This window comes from Manihot esculenta, chromosome 10 (assembly GCF_001659605.2).
Source record: "Manihot esculenta cultivar AM560-2 chromosome 10, M.esculenta_v8, whole genome shotgun sequence".
In the NCBI taxonomy this organism is placed as follows: domain Eukaryota; kingdom Viridiplantae; phylum Streptophyta; class Magnoliopsida; order Malpighiales; family Euphorbiaceae; genus Manihot; species Manihot esculenta.
The window spans coordinates 31,474,361-31,493,164 of record NC_035170.2 but is presented as its reverse complement, the minus strand read 5'-3'; the positions used below and the strand labels follow the sequence as shown (position 1 = coordinate 31,493,164).

The following is an 18,804-nucleotide window of genomic DNA, read 5'->3' as shown; positions in this document are numbered from 1 at the left end:
TGTGCTATCAGCTGTGAAGTTCATTATATGCTATTTCTATTACAGTGTCAGCTGCTAAAGTTGAATAGAGAATAGCAACATAACTTGGAATTTGTTTGGAAATCAACTAATTTGTAAAATTTCTTATTCTTATACTTCACTCATAACACTTAGTCTTATCTATCAAATTGAGGGAAAAAATAAAACCAATCCATCGATCGTTCTTATTCTTATATATAAGAGGCACATTACCTCTTTATATCACCGTGGGATTCAACACACTCTTATTCTTATATATAAGAGGCACATTACCTTTTTACACCACCGATATGGAATTCAACACACTCCTCACATCCAGAATTTTACTGGTGCGAAATCTTTAGACTCTGTTTTCCATGGCTCCTCTATTGGCATATTGGCTCTATTGGCATATTGGTTCTAGCTATTGTTGGCCTGTTGGGAAAGTATCCAGCATAAGCATACTGTCCAAAGTTCACAGCTGCATGACGACCTGAAGCTACCCATATTATGGTAGTTAAAACCTTGATTAAATCTTGTTGGGTATTTAGAACAGGCCACCATGGCTCATCCTTCTTGTCTTCATGGCCTTTAGTTCTAACTTCTTCCCACCATGCTTGAAGTTCATCATCAGATGCGACCTGGCTTGCTTCTTGGGTAGTAGTTGTTCACATAATCAGTAACCCATTGCTTAATTGCATCCCAAAGTATCATACCATCATTCCCAAATACATATTTGTTGTATTTCATAATAGAAATTATAATCTATTTATAGATGAGAGACGGTATCTAAACAGAAAGGAAAATCAAGTTTATGATTATACAATCCTAAAATTAAACAACTGAATCATCTATTAATATTTACTTTATATATTAATATATTTACTTCTTATAATCTAACTCCCCTTCAAGTTAGAGCATAAATGTTAATCATGCCCAATTTGTTATATATATAATCAATTTCAACCATAAGGACAATCAATCCAAAACAATCAAAATAGATAAAGGATCAGAAGAACAGAACCTTTGAACAATATTCGTGAATAATAACCGATGAACAGTACCCATGAACCGTACTCAATGAACAGTGTCTGATGTCTGCAAATGTTACTTTTTATAGGTAATCCAAATTAATAGAGTTCCTAATCTCTAAATATTATTTTTTATAGAGTAATCCTGATGAACAGTCCTAAATTTCCAAATGTTAGCCTTTACGGGTAACCCCTAAATTTCCAAATGTTAGCCTTTACGGGTAACCCAAATGAACAGAATCTTGATTCTCCAAATGTTACCCTTTATAGATAAGCTAAAATAAACAGTGTTTATGGATAATCCAAATGAATATAGCTCTAAGTCTCCAAATGTTATCTTTATAGGTAATCCAAAATGAACAGAATCGTAAATCTCTAAAAAAATTTAAATCTCTACGGTGAGACTAATATCATGTAGAAGGATAATATTTATTATATTTCACAACAGAGATTACAATCTATTTATATATGAGAGGCGGTATCTAAACGGAAAGGAAAATTAAGTTTATGATTATACAATTCTAAAGTTAAGCAACTGATCTATTTATCAATATTTACTCCCTATATTAACATATTTACTTTCTATGATCCATAACAGGTAGTCTTTGATAGCTAGCTTCAGACTATGCTCTGCTGATTGATCTTCGACTGCCATTCCCCTGAAAATTAACCAATTCCATTTGAATGATTAGATGACCATGTGTATCTTTCATGGAGTAATAAGAGAACTAGTGAATTATAAATTAATGTAATACCTTTTAATCAAGTCAGCTGGTAAAGCTTCTTCATCAAGACGCCAGAGCTTGTCATAAATAACAGAGCTTAACTCCAAGGAGTATTTGCCAGGAGAAAAAGTGCTTTCCATGGTTCCCCCTGCATTGATAAGTCCTTGTCGAGCAAAAGCATTGATTTCCATTGTGAATCGGAAATGGAGACGTAAAAGTCTATAGATTGGATGCCTTTCACTGAGTTGTCTATTTGCTGCAATTACGTATGGCTCTGCACAGCAGTGTGTCCTCAACCTGGAAAAATAAAAATAAAAATTTAAAAATATTTTCAAATAATAAAATAAAATACAAACAATGCATGTCACTTACTAAGTAATATTATTAATATAGATGGCCAATAGTATTAAGTATATATTCAGCTTTTAAGAATATTAGTTTTCTTTTGCACTCAGATATTTATTTAATCCGGTGATAAGTTCAATTGAGTAAATCTAAAAAATCTGATATTTTACTCTCTAATTTTTAATTTCTATTTAAAAAAAAATAAAATTCTACTCCTCCAATGTCTGATTTCATTTCAAAAAAAAAAATTATATTCTCTCAATTTTTAATTTTCATTTAAAAAAACATTAATTTTTATCCGATATTAATTTTTCTAGACTTTCCTCAATAATATGGCATTATTTAAATAAATAACTTATTTACTTTATTAATTTTAATTTTTAAAAAATATTTACAATAGCAAAACAATTTTAATTTTCTTTGATTTAAAATTAAAAATGCCGTTAAAATCATAATATCCTAATTAAATTAGATTAATATTGTGAATACCCATATCCGATTAAAATAAATTTTAAACTATTTAAATTACTACTTGAATAATATTTGAACTGTTTAATTTTATATATTTTATTTTCAATAATAATTTTCTTTGTAAAAATTAATATTTTTAAATATTTTAATTTTTAAATATCTCATTCACTTTCACAGAGATGCAAATTGATTTCAACTATTAAAAATATTACTTAGGAAATCCATTGATCATTCTTATTCTTATACTTCCATCGTACAACTTATTCTCACAGCATTTATTTCTTTATTTTATTTTTGCAAATTAAAACTAGCTCAGATTGAAATACTATTGGGGACACCCTTCCCTGTGACACCAGGACCAGAGAGCGGCTTCAACAGTTCATAAGGAACAACTCCAGCACCAAATCTATTTTTATTCTTCAAATCTTTGTTTCTCTCATCAATTGTAGCTTCAAGCTCCTTCACTGTCTTGCTGAATTTTTCATATGCAGCCTTAATCGTAGAATTTGCTTCCCATGACGCTTCTGATGTGTATCCAATATATTCCTCATCAGGTGAATGGCTCGATAAAATATCCAAAACAGACATCACAGTAGTTGCTTGCAGCTTTGAAGGAAAGCAATTCAACAATGCACGTACTGGATCCTTCAAGAAATCTTTAAACTCTGTCTTCCATGGTTCCTCTGTTGGCATATTGGTTCTAGCTATTGTTGGCCTGTTGGGAAAATATCCAGCATACCCATACTGTCCAAAGTTCACAGCTGCATGATGACCTGAAGCTATCCATATTATGCTGCTTAAAACTTGGATTAGATCTTGTTGGGTATTCAGAACAGGCCACCATAGCTCGTCCTTCTTGTCTCCATGGCCTTTTGTTCTAACTTCTTCCCACCATGCTTGAAGTTCATTATCAGATGTGATCTGGTTTGCTTCTGGGTAATAGTAGTTCACATAATCAGTAACCCATTGCTTAATTGCATCCCAAAGTATCAGACCATCGTTGGCAAATGGGTAGTCTTTGATAGTTAGCTTGAGACCATGCTCTGCTGATTGATCCTCCACTGCCATTCCCCTGAAAAGTAACCAATTCAATTTCAGTGATTAGATGATCATGTGTATCTCTCATAGTGTATATATCTATAAGAGAACTAGTGAATTGTAAATTTAATGTAATACCTTTTGATCAAGTCAGCTGGCAAAGCTTCTTCATCAAAACGCCAGAGCTTGTCATAAATAACAGAGCTGATCTCCATGGAGTATTTGCCAGGAGAAAAAGTTTTTTCTATGGTTCCACCTCCATTAATGAGTTGTAGTCGAGCAAAAGCATTGATTTCCATTGTAAATCGGAAATGGGGACGTAAAAGTCTATATATTGGATGCATTTCACTGAGTTGTCTATTACTTGCAATTACGTACGGCTCTACACAACAGTGTGTCCTCAACCTGGAAAAAGAAGGGAAAAAAAAAATAAAGAGAAACTCATAATTGTGTCTATAGATAGAATTGGATCAAGTGTTTTTCAAATGGGGATAAGAAAGAATTTGTGGAATTTTTACCAGTGAGAGATAAGTTGGTGGATGCCAGAGTCATGAGCTACGACATGTGTTTTAGCCAACCTCCATAGCCAACCAGCAGTGGAATCATCATATACTGGTGTAAACACTTGCTTCCATTGTGGCTTGTCACCGATCTGTGGGCGAGTGAGTTCGATAGCTACAGGCTTCAGTGTGCCTTCATCAGTGAGGAAGAAGAGAGTCCTGGAACCATATAATGTGGTGCCCTCAAGCTCCCTCACTTTGGCCACATACGGCAAGAGTAAATCATGGTAATCCAATATAAATAGCCTCTTCTTCTTTAAAGCCTACATGCAAAAACATATTATAAACCCAAATTTCAAGGATTGATTGATGCAAAACAGGAAATTATTTCTCGGACTTACCTCTTCTACTGTCATGGAGCATCCAATTTCTTTTTCTACTATTTCTTTTGTGATCAAAGATTCAGGTGGGCCGTAGATTTTAGGGTCAAGTTCACTCTTCAGAGGCCATTCCTGTTCCTGCATGATAGCAACATTCAAAGATTAATGTTCTCTTTCTTCCTTCATTCTTTGTTGAGAATTTATTGTTTAACTTAAGAATTGAGGTTAATTCTCTTACTCTAACTAATCTTATGCAAATTGGATTAAGACCAGCGAGAGTTTGACGAGAAAATTCTTCGTCCTTGAGCCAAGAAAATCGATCACCTACCGGATAAAAATTTTATATATAAGAGAGGTTATTAAGTGCACACAGTGGATAGAATTAAGAAGAAAAAGAGAGCGCCATACTATCAAACAACTGGGGAGCATCAAATTTCAGGAGTCTTTTAATTTTCTTGAAAGCCCTCACTATTTCTGGTAATAGCGTGTCAGTGTCATAAAACTGTTTTACACTGTTGGGCAGTTCAGTCCCTTCTTTAAAAAGTAGGTCTATATTAGTGAAGCTTGAAAATTCCTCTTTTCCAAATAGACCCCCTAATATGGGAACTATTGTTCTAAATAGAGCTTTTAGTTTATTTAAACCAAATGATGCTTGCTTCAACCATGAGAAGGCCTCATCTCTAGGCACGTATATATCATCGCTCCTTGATTCTGATAATGGGTCTGCATACAACAAGCAAACTTTTACCAAAGAGGTAAACCCCGCAATGCACAAAACCCGCATAAATGTGATTAAAATTTTACCCGTTTTGGTAGGAGGACGTCCTGTTCTGCAACGCCTGGGATATGGATGCTCTTTGCCACCAAGAACAGGTCTTGCAAGGTCATCACTGGTATCTGGATCTCCAAGATCATTATATACATCATAGTCATAGATTCTCTCAAATGGTTGTCTCTCCCCTTCTCCATTTCCTCGTAGATTTTCCAACTCTTCCTCTCTTAGTCTCTTCAATCCATTTGGTGTGTCGACAGGTAAGTATGACTGATTCAAAAAAAAAATCATAATAAATTTCTTTTTTGGGTTAAAATCTCTAAAAATAAGTTAAGGAAGAAGAACATAAAACCGTGGTGGTAAAGAATATCCTCTTCTTTGGGTCATCATTTTTGGATTGAACCCAAGAATTGCATGAAATAGTAACAGCCCCTGTTGGAAAGCCTTCAAGAACTACGCTATCAACAAAGATTTCCCTGTCATGTTCATTCTCTATCAATACAGCTCCAATCTCACCAAACCCTTCTGGGACATTGAAATTTGCCTCTAACGTCACTACAATAAGGTTATTGATCCCAAGAGCAGTTTGATTGTAAGATTTGATTGTATCCTTCTCCAGCCCAGTTTCTGTCCAAAAATGATTAGATCATAGTCGAGACTTTAAACTAATATTAAAAAAAAAAAAAAAAAGAGGATAATTTAATAATACTTACTTGGATCAAGCTCTGAGCTAACAAGCTCCAAATGCAAATTTTTACAAATGATTTCTAATATCTTATCAGCAGATTGTGTCAAAGTACCAAGACTAGAGATGAACCACCTAGGTGTTATTTTAACAGTAATAGTTGCCTTAACTGAAACTGCTTCTGAATAAGGTGTTTCTGATAATAATGGCTTATCAATGCCGGTACTGACACTGGCAACTAGACTCAAGCTTGTCTTGTTACGGGGGAAACATTTCCGCTGCTTATGAAAAGTAGGGAAGCAATTCTTTCCTCGGCTAGCAATAGAAGGTTTTGGTGGTAAAAGACGGAAGGTTTTTGTAAAATTTAGGTTCTGAATCTGAGAGCTCAACATTTTTTCTTTTCAGATTTGATCGGAAGGTTGATGGAAATCGATATCTAGAACACACTTGACAGGGGGTGCATGTCTGGCTATTTATTGGCAAGACAGGGGCAAAAGGTGGATTCTTATTAGCTTATTTAACCACGTAAAATTGCCTATGTATGTAATATAACTGTTTTTTTGTTGCAATAGAGATCGCGAACTGGGAAATAGAATCTGAACCGGAAAATAGAATGTATCATCAGATTTAAATATAACTGTTATACAGTATAATTACTCAGATTAGAAGAACATGTTTTTATTAATTGAATTTCTTGAAATCCAAAGAAAAATTATCTTCCTTTAAGTTTTTATTACAGTGTTCTAATTTTGTATTAAGATAATATTACTTATATCATGATTTAGAGAATATTTATTACTTTTTCTACTAAAAAAATATTTATAACATTACTTAATATTTATTATTTTATATTAAGAACATAATATCAAATTTCATAACATTAATTTAGCTTTTTTATTATAAATTTATATTAAATAATAAATAATTATATTTTTTAATAATTATATTACAATTTTAAATAGTATTATTTTTAAAAAATTATAATTAAAATAAATATAATTTTAAATTTATAAAATATAAAATTAATATAAATATTTAAATAAATTACAAATAATTTAACTCATTAACTTATTTAACGATATTATAAATAAGACTGAATCTGTATAAAAGATTACTCACAAGTATAACAAACAAGCGTATTCAACGAATTTACTTCCGAGTCGAAATTATAAATTTAAAAATGAGTTGAATTTATAAAGTTTTAATCAATTAAATATTATTAAATTTAAATTCAAATCATTTATTAAACAAATTTAACAATTGAGATTGAATTTAGATCATTTAAAAAATAAATTTAATTTAATTAAATTTTTATCCAATTAATTTTTAAATAATTCATGAATAATTTTATTTATTTATATTCCTATGCTCACTTCTCTCTCTAAACACTTAACTCACTCTCTCATTTTTATTAAACTCTCTCGATTCGAAAAAAAATATCTAATTACTCATTTTAATAGTAATTTCTTTTATTTTTTAAATAGTGTGCGCATATAATTAAAAATTATATTGTGATTTTATGATGAATTAATTTTCATAAAAATAAGCTAATTAGAATTTGTATGTTCATATAATAAAAGTATGAAATTTAATTAGAATATAAAAGAAAATGTATTAATTTCATATTTTAATTAATTTCATATTTTTTTATTTTATTATATGAAAATATATACAAATTCTAACTATTTTTTTCCTATCAAAATTAATTCATTATAAAATCAGAATATACAGTTTGTACTTTCTAAAAATGAACAAATTTCATACTAGTTAATAATTTCATCGTGAACTCAAAATAACTATATTTGCTATTTTTTTCATATCCTATTTAAAGCATTTTAAATTTCCTTACTAAAAAAATAAACAACTTTAAATAAAGCTAGTTATCTTTAAGTAGAAAAAAAACATGCAAAACAAATTAAATATTAAAGTTTTATTAATATTACACATAACAATGTACATGTTACAACTTTATCTAAAATAATGAGAAAAATAAAATAAAATACCTAGCTAAAATCACGTAAATGATAAATTAACATTAAATATGATAAATTATATTTTAAACAAAAATTAACAAACATATCAATTTTTTTTAATAAAATAATTTCTGTGCAAAAAAATAAAATAAGCAATTTACATACTACAATATATTAAAATTAGTATAAATTATTATTAAATCTTTAAATTTTTATAAAATTAATTAGTTCATTTCTAATTTAAAATCACTCATGAAAACGTTTATATATTTAAAAACTTATCATCTGCTTTAAATTATTTATATTTGATATAGTTATAAATAGAACTGAATTGTGATTGGTCAAACGGTAAAAGAGAAAGATATGAAGTGATTGGCGCGGACAGCCATTTCAATACTAAATCAATAAATTAATAGAATTGACGAATGTAATGAATTATTTTAAATTCAGAATAATTTAGTATAAATACATATTAATCTCTGTTTATATTAGCTTTTATACTATAAGAAATTTGAGTTGGTTATAAAATCTCTTGGAAATCGACTAGTATTAACTAATGGATAAGAGATTCTGCGATTATAGATATAAAGATAATTTGCTGGATTATATTTACAGTAATTTTTCATGAAATCTCAACCTATTCAAAATATGATGAGTTTTAGTGATGCACATGATATTACGATGTTTTAATTTTATTTTATGCGGGTGAGGCATCTGTGAGAGCGGATCAGTTTATTAGATTTTTATTATATGATCCTATTTTATGGTCACAATATAAATTACTTTGACCGATTATTATATCACATCAATATTATTTAATATTTATAATTTTAATTATATATATGATTTAATTTATATAATTTTAAATATTTATATTATTTTAATCATTTTAATTAATATTAAAATAAATCTGCTAAGTTTCAATGATTTAATTTTATAAAATTAATAAATGTTTTAATCGAATGATTTTGAAATAGAAAAAAATTAATGAATTTATTTTTAAATTCAATGATTTAATAGTAATTTTCTTTTAAAATTATTGTATAATATAAAATTAATCATCTATAATATATATATATATATATATATATATATATATATATATATATATATATGTATATATATGAGTGAGTAGGAGAACACCTTAAATTTACACAAATACGTAATTTAATATTTCAACCTTTATTTTGATTCACTAAAATAAAAAATTGAAAATTTCAATTTTTAATTAATTAGATTAATGGCCCTTTGAAATTCAAATTCTATTATTAAGCAATAATTATTTTTTAAACTAATTTATATATAAATAATGAATGTATAATTTTTAAAGAAATTACCGAATTAATAATTTTTTATTGAAAATATTATGAAAAATAGTATTAAAAAATTGGGGAACTATATACTTCATAATTTTATAAGAAAATTAGTTAAATATTTTTTTAAGAAAAATAAATTTTATGAAATTTAATTTATATATATAGGCTATATATTTTGCATTTTACAATCTAATTAAATAAAATAAATATATTTTTACATAAAAGCATTACTACTATATAATTTATATTTATTTTATAAAATTATTTATGCATGGAAATAGAAGAACAATAGAATTTTCTATAATGTTTTTAATTATTTTAACAATTAACAAGTATATTTGAAATTTATGGGAAAGATGGTTTATTATTTAAAAAATTCAACATTTCAGATATATATATATATAAATACAAAGTTAAAATTTTGAAAAATGTTTATCAAAATAATATATAATATATATAAAGTGAAAATTTTAAAATTTTATTGCCATACATTGATTTATAGAAGGAAAATTAATAAATTAAAAACTGAATGAATTAATTTTATATTGTAATATTATAATTTTAATGCTTCATTATGAAATTAAATTATAATATAACAAAATCATTATAATAAAATAAATAAATATTGAAGTAGTTTTTGTACTATAAATTATTATATATTTGAAAGCAATATAAATGTATCTTTAAAAATAGTGGTGAAAAAAATTAATATAAATGAAAATTTCAAATAATTTTTAAAAAAATTTAGTTAATATTTATAGTAATGATTTGTTTTGTTTATTCTAATATTTATTTAGAGTAAAAAATATTTATAATATTATATAAGTGAGATAAATTTTTAATATTATTAGTTTTAAATTAGAAGAATTAAATTATTTATTATAATAATAATAATAATTTATTGAATTTAAATAAATTTTAAATTTTAAAAATTTCAATTGTAAATATATAAATATATTACGTTAAAACAACAATAATGAGTGATTAAATTGGGGGAGAAAAATTAAGTATTGAAGTTTGAAACTCGTAACACTTAATGAAATAGAGAATTTTTAATTTGAATATCACACATTATTTTAGGAAAATTCATAAAAGGATAATAGAGTAAAAATTTATTTTTAATAAAAAAAATTAAAATAATAATGTTCTTTTCATTTCATTGTGAATCAACTTGATCTTTTAATATTTTTCAAAAAATAAAATTTGTTTGTGTGAGTCGATCTATTAACGAATAAAATATTTTCAATAAATTTTTATTTTATTTATAAAAATTAAAATTTTAATTTAAAAAATATTAAATTATTTATTTTAATATTAATTAATAAAAATAATTATTATTTATAGTTAATATTTTTTTTTGCTTCTTTATATTTGCATTAATTCTCTTTAAAGTAGGCTCGTTCTTCATGAATTTCTTGATTATAGGTGAGTATTTGATTTAGTTTAAAATTTAGTGGAATTGAATAAATTAAAAATTAAAATTTTAATATTTATAAAAAATAAATTAAATTAAATTAAATTGAATCGAATTAATTTGATTGGTTAAATTTTTTAATAAATTTGTTATTTTTTATATTATATTTTTATTTTAATATTTTAAAATTTAATTGAAATATTTTACTACTTATTTTATAAAATAATTTTTAAGAAAGAAATGATTAAAAAAAAACTATTTTTAGTTTTGAAAAAACAGAAAACATAAATCCTCCAATATTATTAAATACACACTTACTTTTTATCCAGCATTCACTTTTCTAGGCTTTCCTCAATAACATGATATTGTTTAAATAAATAAATTATTTTTTTTAATTTCATATTTTTTTAAAAAAATTTACAATAGCAAAAACAAGAAAACAATCTTTCCCTTGAAAAATGTAATTAATATATATTTACTTTTCTTCGATTTAGAATTATAATAAATTTTTTAGTGCGAAAATATATGTAGTGTATTCAATTCAAACCATTTATTCCTGTTAATCCCTCCCGTCGAGTGATTTATGTTTTAAGGTTTTCTTTTTCTTCTTTCATACAGTTTTCACAATCTGCCTCTCTTCTTCATATTGTCTTTCTTCTTATTATAGCTAGAGTTCCAACTTATAGAAGAAGAGGGAAAGGGGAGAGGGAAAAGGAAGAAGTATATTGTTATTGCTTTACATGAGGATCATGTTAATGGTGGTGAAGAAGAAAAAGTTCCAACTTATAGAAGAAGAGGAATGCCAAGAAAGCCATTGAAGGATGATAATGAAGAAGAAGAAACTATTGAAATAAAGGATGAATGGATCTACCGTCTTTTTAACGTCTCTTAGATTATGTGCAAGTCGCATATCTATAACTTATTTAATTTGATCTCATTAACTATAATTAAGAGTTAAATACCCTTTGTTTATGCAAGTCATAGAGTCACCAGAGAATGAAAGGCGACGGCCTAGTTTTGGAGGGGAAACTATCAAAATTAAAAGCTCAAGATTGTAAATAGCACTTAAGCATACTTTTAAATATCTCAATCACTTGCACAGAGATGCAAATTGATTTCAACTATTAAAAATATTACTTAGGAAATCCATTCATCATTCTTATTCTTATACTTCCCTCATACAACTTATTCTTACAGAGTTTCTTTCTTTATTTCATTTTTGCTAATTAAAACTAGCTTAGATTGAAATGCTATTGGGAACACCCTTCCCTGTGACCCCAGGACCAGAGAGCGGCTTCAAGAGTTCATAAGGAACAACTCCAGCACCAAATCTATTTGTATTATTCAAATCTTTGTTTCTTACATCAATAGTAGCTTCAAGCTCCTTCAGTGTATTTCTGAATCTTTCATATGCAGCCTTAATCGTGGAATCTGCTTCCCACGACAGGTCCGATGTGTATCCAATATATTCCTCATCAGGTGAATGGCTCGATAAAATATCCAAAACAGACATCACTTTAGTTGCTTGCACCTTTGAAGGAAAGCAATTCAACAATGCACGTACTGGATTCTTCAAGAAATCTTTAAACTCTGTCTTCCATGGTTCCTCTGTTGGCATATTGGTTCTAGCTATTGTTGGCCTGTTGGGAAAATATCCAGCATAAGCATACTGTCCAAAGTTCACAGCTGCATGATGACCTGAAGCCACCCATATTATGGTACTTAAAACTTGGATTAGATCTTGTTGGGTATTCAGAACAGGCCACCATAGCTCGTCCTTCTTGTCTCCGTGGCCTTTGGTTCTAACTTCTTCCCACCATGCTTGAAGTTCATTATCTGATGCGATCTGGTTTGCTTCTGGATAGTAGTAGTTCACATAATCAGTAACCCATTGCTTAATTGCATCCCAAAGTATGAGACTATCGTTGGCAAATGGATAGTCTTTGATAGTTAGCTTGAGACCATGCTCTGCTGATTGATCCTCGACTGCCATTCCCCTGAAAAGTAACCAATTGAATTTCAATGATTAGATGACCATCTGTATCTCTTATGGCGTATACATATAGGAGAACTAGTGAATCATAAATTTAATGTAATACCTTTTTATCAAGTCAGCTGGCAAAGCTTCTTCATCAAAACGCCAGAACTTGTCATAAATAACAGAGCTGATCTCCATGGAGTATTTGCCAGGAGAAAAAGTGCTTTCTATGATTCCACCTCCATTGATGAGTTGTCCTCGAGCAAAGGCATTAATTTCCATTGTAAATCGGAAATGGGGACGTAAAAGTCTATAGATTGGATGCATTTCACTGAGTTGTCTATTACTTGCAAGTACGTACGGCTCTACACAACAGTGTGTCCTCAACCTGGAAAAGGAAAAAAAAAAAAAGGAACTCATAACTGTGAGTCTATAGATAGGATTGGATCAAGTGTTTTTCAAATGGGGATAAGAAAGAATTTGTGGAATTTTTACCAGTGAGAGATAAGTTGGTGGATGCCAGAGTCATGGGCTACGACATGTGTTTTAGCCAACCTCCATAGCCAACCAGCAGTGGAATCATCATATACTGGTGTAAACACTTGCTTCCATTGTGGCTTGTCACCGATCTGTGGGCGAGTGAGTTCGATAGCTACAGGCTTGAGTGTGCCTTCATCAGTGAGGAAGAAGAGAGTCCTGGAACCATATAATGTGGTGTCCTCAAGCTCCCTCACTTTGGCCACATATGGCAAGAGTAAATCATTGTAATCCAACATAAATAGCCTCTTCTTCTTTAAAGCCTACATGCAACAACCTATTTATAAACCCAAATTTCAAGGACCTGATTGATGCAAAACAGGAAATTATTTCTCGGATTTACCTCTTCTACTGTCATGGAGCATCCAATTTCTTTTTCTACTACTTCTTTTGTGATCAGAGATTCAGGTGGGCCGTAGATTTTAGGGTCAAGTTCACTCTTTAGAGGCCATTCCTGTTCCTGCATGATAGCAACATTCAAAGATAAATGTTCTCTTTCTTCATTCTTTGTTGAAAATTTACTGTTTAACTTAAGAATTGAGGTTAATTCTCTTACTCTAACTAATCTTATGCAAATTGGATTAAGACCAGCAAGAGTTTGACGAGAAAATTCTTCGTCCTTGAGCCAAGAAAATCGATCACCTACCGGACAAAAATTTTATTAATAAGGGAGGTTATTAAGTGCACACAGTGGATAGAATTAAGAAGAAAAAGAGATCCATACTATCAAACAACTGGGGAGAATCAAATTTCAGCAGTCTTCCAATTTTCTTGTAAGCCTTCACCATTTCTGGTAATAATGTGTCAGTGTCATAAGACTGTTTTCCAGCGTTGGGCAATTCAATCCCTTCTTTAAAAAGTTGGTCTATAGTAGTGAAGCTTGAAAATTCCTCTTTTCCAAGTAGACCCTCTAATGTGGGAATTAGCGTGTTAAATAGAGCTTTTAGTTTATTTAAACTAAATGACGCTTGCTTCAACCATGAAAAGGCCTCATCTCTAGGTACATATATATCATCGCTCCTTGATTCTGATAATGGGTCTGCAAATGACACAAATTTTACTTTAAAGATGTAAACCCCACCATCAATAAAGCCGCATAAATGTGTTTAAAGTTTTACCCTTTTTGGTAGGAGGACGTCCTGTTCTGCAACGCCTGGGGTATGGATGCTCTTTGCCACCAAGAACAGGTCTTGCAAGGTCATCACTGGTATCTGGATCTCCAAGGTCATTATATACATCATAGTCATAGATTCTCTCAAATGGTTGCCTCTCCCCTTCTCCATTTCCTCGTAGATTTTCCAACTCTTCTTCTCTTAGCCTCTTCAATCCGTCTGGTGTGTCGACAGGTAAGTATGACTGATTCACAAAAAAAATTCGAAGTTATGGGCAATAAGTTTCTTTTTTTGGGTCAAAATCTCTAAAAATAAGTTGAGGGAGAAGAATATAAAACCGTGGTGGTAAAGAATATCCTCTTCTTGGGGTCATCATTTTGAGAATGAACCCAAGAATTGCATGAAATATTAACAGCAGCCCCAGTTGGAAAGCCTTCAAGAACTATGCTATCAACAAAGATTTCCTTGTCATAGTCATTCTCTATCAATACAGCTCCAATCTCACCAAACCCTTCTGGGACATTGAAATTTGCCTCTAACGTCACTACAACAAGCTTACTGATCCCAAGAGCAGTTTGATCGTAAGATTTGATTGTGTCCTTCTCCAGCCCCGTTTCTGTCCAAGAATAATTAGGCCATAGTCAAGACTTCAAACTAATAAAAATTTATCATCATAAAAAAAAGATAATTTAATAAAACTTACTTGGATCAAGCTCTGAGCTAACAAGCTCCAAATGCAAATTTTTACAAATGATTTCTAATATCTTATCAGCAGATTGTGTCAAAGTACCAAGACTAGATATGAACCACTTAGGTGTTATTTTAACAGTAATAGTTGCCTTAACTGAAACAGCTTCTGAATAAGATGTTTCTGATGATAATGGCTTATCAATGGCGGTACTGACACTGGCAACTACACTAAAGCTTGTTTTGTTACGAGGGAAACACTTCAGCTGCTTATGAAAAGTAGGGAAGGAATTCTTTCCTCGGCTAGCAATAGAAGGTTTTGGTGGTAAAAGACGGAAAGTTTTTGCAAAATTTATGTTCTGAATCTGAGAGCTCAACATATTTTTCTTTTTCTTTTAGATTTGATCAGAAGGTTGACTTGACTGAAATCAATGAATGGAACTCATTTGACAGAGGGTGCACGTATGGCTATTTATAGGCAAGGCAGGGGCAAAAGGCGAGGGAAACGTGTTTTGTTTTTTCATTTTAAATAAGCCACGTGGAGCTACCCTCTTGGACTTTTTTTTGTTTCTCCAAAACCATGTAGGACTTGTCTTCCCTCGAGGAAGGCAATATTAATATTACAAATTGATTGAAAAATATTTGTTATATTATTTTTTTTATTTTATAATTTTTTTTATTTGAAAATTAATATTTAGGTTTATTTTTATATTATAATTAATATATAAATTTTTTACCATTATAATATTATTTAAATTTATGTATTTTCAAAATGATCTCATATTAATTATTATTTTTTAAAATAAATATTTAAAATATATTTTAATAATATTCAATAAAATTTAATATATTTAAAAGGTGTATAATCAAAAAATTATTTTTTAATATATATAAAAAATAAAACAAATAAAAATTATAGAATGAAATAAATATTATTTTTATTATTTTTAATTAATAATTAATTATTATATTTTAATAAATAAAATGAAAAATGTTAAATAATTACTTGAAAAAGTGAATTTCAACTTTTTTCTGTTTTATAATTTTTGTTTTTATTATTTTTTTATATATTACTATTAATATATAAATTTATTATTATAATTTTATTTTATTTTATTTTATTTTTAATACAATCATCTATTAATATTAATTTAAAAGAGTTACGTAATAAATATTTGATGAACTGATACGAGATCGCAAAGACCTTATCCATAAAATAAAATATTAAAATATCGTAAAATTCGATTATTCATCAAAATTCACTGTTTTGATAAACAGATTAAATATTCATAGAGCATGTTGAGTGTTCATATAAAATAATACTGTCAGTCCACACAGACAATTCGAAATTGTCTGTTTTGTTTTTTGAATTTGAACAAGATATTTAAGATCATTTTTAAAATGAGCTTTCTTTTATTCAATTCATTTTTATATCAAGTCTCATGAGTTGGACCAAACGAGTTTATGACTACCCGTTTTAGAAATAATAAAATAATATTATTTTATTCATTAATTTTATTTTTGTTTATAGATAAAAATTAAAATGTGAATGATAATAAAAAGTAGATAAATAAGATGTATTAATTTTTAAATAAAATTTAAATGTTATTAATTTAAAGAAAAATAATATTGATTGATATTTTTTTTTATTTTATATAGTTTTTAGTAAGTGTATTTTGTTAGTTATAATTTTAATATATTTTAAAAGAAAATATAAAGTTAATATTTATTTGTTGATTATAATATTTTTATTCATTTATTGATAATTCATATAATATTCCAGTAGTTAACTAATACCCAGTTACATTTCAGTGTCGGAATTTTAATCTTCCGATGGAATCCCAATTGAAATTCAGAATCTCAGATGTTGAAACCTCTTAAAAAGATAAAATAAATTTTTTATAAAATAAATTTTATAATTTTACTATTGCTATTGGTTTTGTGATGAAGAATTTTTTAAAAAAAAGAAAAATGTTTTGGAAGGATGGCCGTCGAATATGGTACTATCGTGGGAATTCTTTTTTCGGCCTCTCAAGATGGTCCTGCCAGTTATTTATAAAAGACCTCCAATTCAAAAATGGAAGAGTTTATCTTTCCATATTCGGACAAATGTGAATTCTTGTCCTCTCATTATTGATTTTATTATTTTTCCTTCAAATCCTTCAAATATTTATAAGTTTTTTCTCAATTTTTTATTCTTTATTTATATATTTTATTATTTTATGTAAAATTATTAATTTTAATATTATACAATAAATTTTAATATATTGTTATATGTAAATAGCTTATTTTTGTTATTTTTTATGCAAAGTTATTATTTAATTATTTTTATGAAAAGTTGATATATTTTACATTCATTTATCACTTTTGAGATTTTCTTTTAGGTTTTTTTTTTTGCTATTTTATGTAAAGTTGTAACACCTACAGTATTATTATATATAATATTAATGAAACTTTAACATGTAATCTATTTTGCAAAATTTTTTGATTTTCTTTTCTTCGAAGGTAACCAACTTTATTTAAAGTTTCTTAATTTTTATTCATCATTGTAATTTGAAATACTTTAGAAAAAATATTTAAAAAAATTGGTAAATATAATTATTGTAACTTTCAATGAAATCATTAATAAGATCATTTTTTAAGTATAATATGATATTTATTTTATTTAAGAGTATTAAATTCTCGATAAAAGTGTCAAATTATTTATTTTAACAATCATTTGTAATTTTTACATTTTTTAGATTTATATATGAATTAATTTTTATAGGAATAAGCTAGTTAGAATTTGTATATTTTGTATAACGAATTAAGTATGAAATTAATTAGATTATTAAAAGAAAAGATATTAATTTAATATTCTAATTAATTTCATACTTTTTTTAAACTTTATTATATTAACATATATATAAATTCTTAATTTTTCTAGAAAATTAACTCATTATAGAATCACAATATCGCCTGGTTTTTTAGGAGAGATCGAATTCTGGACAAAAACACATATTCAAAACCTATCAAGCCATTTTCAAGCAGACCAACTCAATATTGAGTGTCTCAGCCTGGTGACGTGAAGCAGACCGGACTGATTACACATGCAGATCTATCCTAGAATAGTCTAGTATAGTGACATGATAAGAGGTAAGAGTCTAGTTACTTCGCAATTCTATTAACATGTGTGTCGAGAAAATTAAATAACCACCTGATAAAGAGATGTATTCTGACACGTCTATACGTATGAGTCTGAGTGACATAAATAAATGACACTATAGCAGAGTGTTGATTATACGTCATTAGATGATAAAAAGAGAAGAAATAAAGGAAGAGACACATGATATGTCCCGACTAAATTTACACACACCGTAAATCCTAATTTTTGGAATTAGATATCAAAAAATTAGTAATTATATACACACACTCTAAAAGATGAACAAATTTCATCTTGTTAATATGTAATTTCATCATGAACTCATAATAACTATATTTGCTATTTTTTCATACCTTATCTAAAGCATTTTAAAATTTCATTAATGTAAAAAAATAAAAGAAATTTTTAATGAAATTAACTACCTTTAAGGAGAAAAAGATAAAAAAAAAAAAAAAAAAACATGCAAAACAAGTTAAATATTAAAGTTCCATTAATCTATAATATATGTAAAAGTGGGAAGGTGATAAGGAATAATAGGAATTTTAAAAATATCTTTAATTATTTATATTAAACTATAAAAAGCAAAATTTTATTGGCTATTAAAATTAATTATAGAATTTATATGAATTTAAAAAATTTAAATTCTATTTATATTTAAATTCTTTTTAATTAACTTTCATTATAATTTGTTTTTTAAAAAA

The 18,804-nt window shown here is 27.7% G+C and overlaps 3 protein-coding genes across 3 annotated transcripts; all 3 read right to left on the bottom strand.

Annotated features, from left to right (window-relative positions):
* Positions 1-1,465: 1,465 nt before the first annotated feature.
* Positions 1,466-2,844, bottom strand: LOC110624363 (lipoxygenase 7, chloroplastic-like). Its single transcript, XM_043960751.1, has 3 exons — positions 2,840-2,844; positions 1,784-2,050; positions 1,466-1,687 (listed from the first exon to the last, which is right to left on the bottom strand). Exons 1-3 carry the CDS (start codon positions 2,842-2,844, stop codon positions 1,576-1,578), a joined length of 384 nt encoding a protein of 127 aa, XP_043816686.1. The 3' UTR covers positions 1,466-1,575.
* On the bottom strand, positions 2,760-6,450 carry LOC110624547 (linoleate 13S-lipoxygenase 2-1, chloroplastic). The gene is made up of 9 exons (XM_021769742.2): positions 5,973-6,450; positions 5,612-5,886; positions 5,292-5,529; positions 4,896-5,210; positions 4,726-4,811; positions 4,509-4,625; positions 4,126-4,430; positions 3,746-4,012; positions 2,760-3,641 (listed from the first exon to the last, which is right to left on the bottom strand). The coding sequence occupies exons 1-9, from the start codon at positions 6,334-6,336 to the stop codon at positions 2,882-2,884; spliced, it is 2,727 nt and encodes a 908-aa protein (XP_021625434.1). The 5' UTR covers positions 6,337-6,450; the 3' UTR covers positions 2,760-2,881.
* Positions 6,451-11,739: 5,289 nt separating this feature from the next.
* Positions 11,740-15,389, bottom strand: LOC110624569 (linoleate 13S-lipoxygenase 2-1, chloroplastic). Its single transcript, XM_021769766.2, has 9 exons — positions 14,978-15,389; positions 14,613-14,890; positions 14,281-14,518; positions 13,887-14,201; positions 13,719-13,804; positions 13,506-13,622; positions 13,121-13,425; positions 12,747-13,013; positions 11,740-12,644 (listed from the first exon to the last, which is right to left on the bottom strand). Exons 1-9 carry the CDS (start codon positions 15,339-15,341, stop codon positions 11,885-11,887), a joined length of 2,730 nt encoding a protein of 909 aa, XP_021625458.1. The 5' UTR covers positions 15,342-15,389; the 3' UTR covers positions 11,740-11,884.
* Between the last annotated feature and the right edge of the window lie 3,415 nt (positions 15,390-18,804).

What these genes read in the sequence shown, in the direction of transcription:
- LOC110624363 (XM_043960751.1), bottom strand. An exon ending in CCAGCTGACTTGATTAAAAG is followed by an intron (nt 1,688 to 1,783) that starts GTATTACATTAA and finishes GTTAATTTTCAG; the next exon opens with GGGAATGGCAGTCGAAGATC.
- LOC110624547 (XM_021769742.2), bottom strand. Translation starts at nt 6,336, where the DNA reads ATGTTGAGCTCTCAGATTCAGAACCTAAATTTTACAAAAACCTTCCGT. An exon ending in TAGCTCAGAGCTTGATCCAA is followed by an intron (nt 5,887 to 5,972) that starts GTAAGTATTATT and finishes ATTTTTGGACAG; the next exon opens with AAACTGGGCTGGAGAAGGAT. An exon ending in GGATATTCTTTACCACCACG is followed by an intron (nt 5,530 to 5,611) that starts GTTTTATGTTCT and finishes TTTTTGAATCAG; the next exon opens with TCATACTTACCTGTCGACAC.
- LOC110624569 (XM_021769766.2), bottom strand. Translation starts at nt 15,341, where the DNA reads ATGTTGAGCTCTCAGATTCAGAACATAAATTTTGCAAAAACTTTCCGT. An exon ending in TAGCTCAGAGCTTGATCCAA is followed by an intron (nt 14,891 to 14,977) that starts GTAAGTTTTATT and finishes ATTCTTGGACAG; the next exon opens with AAACGGGGCTGGAGAAGGAC. An exon ending in TTTGCATAAGATTAGTTAGA is followed by an intron (nt 13,623 to 13,718) that starts GTAAGAGAATTA and finishes GCTATCATGCAG; the next exon opens with GAACAGGAATGGCCTCTAAA.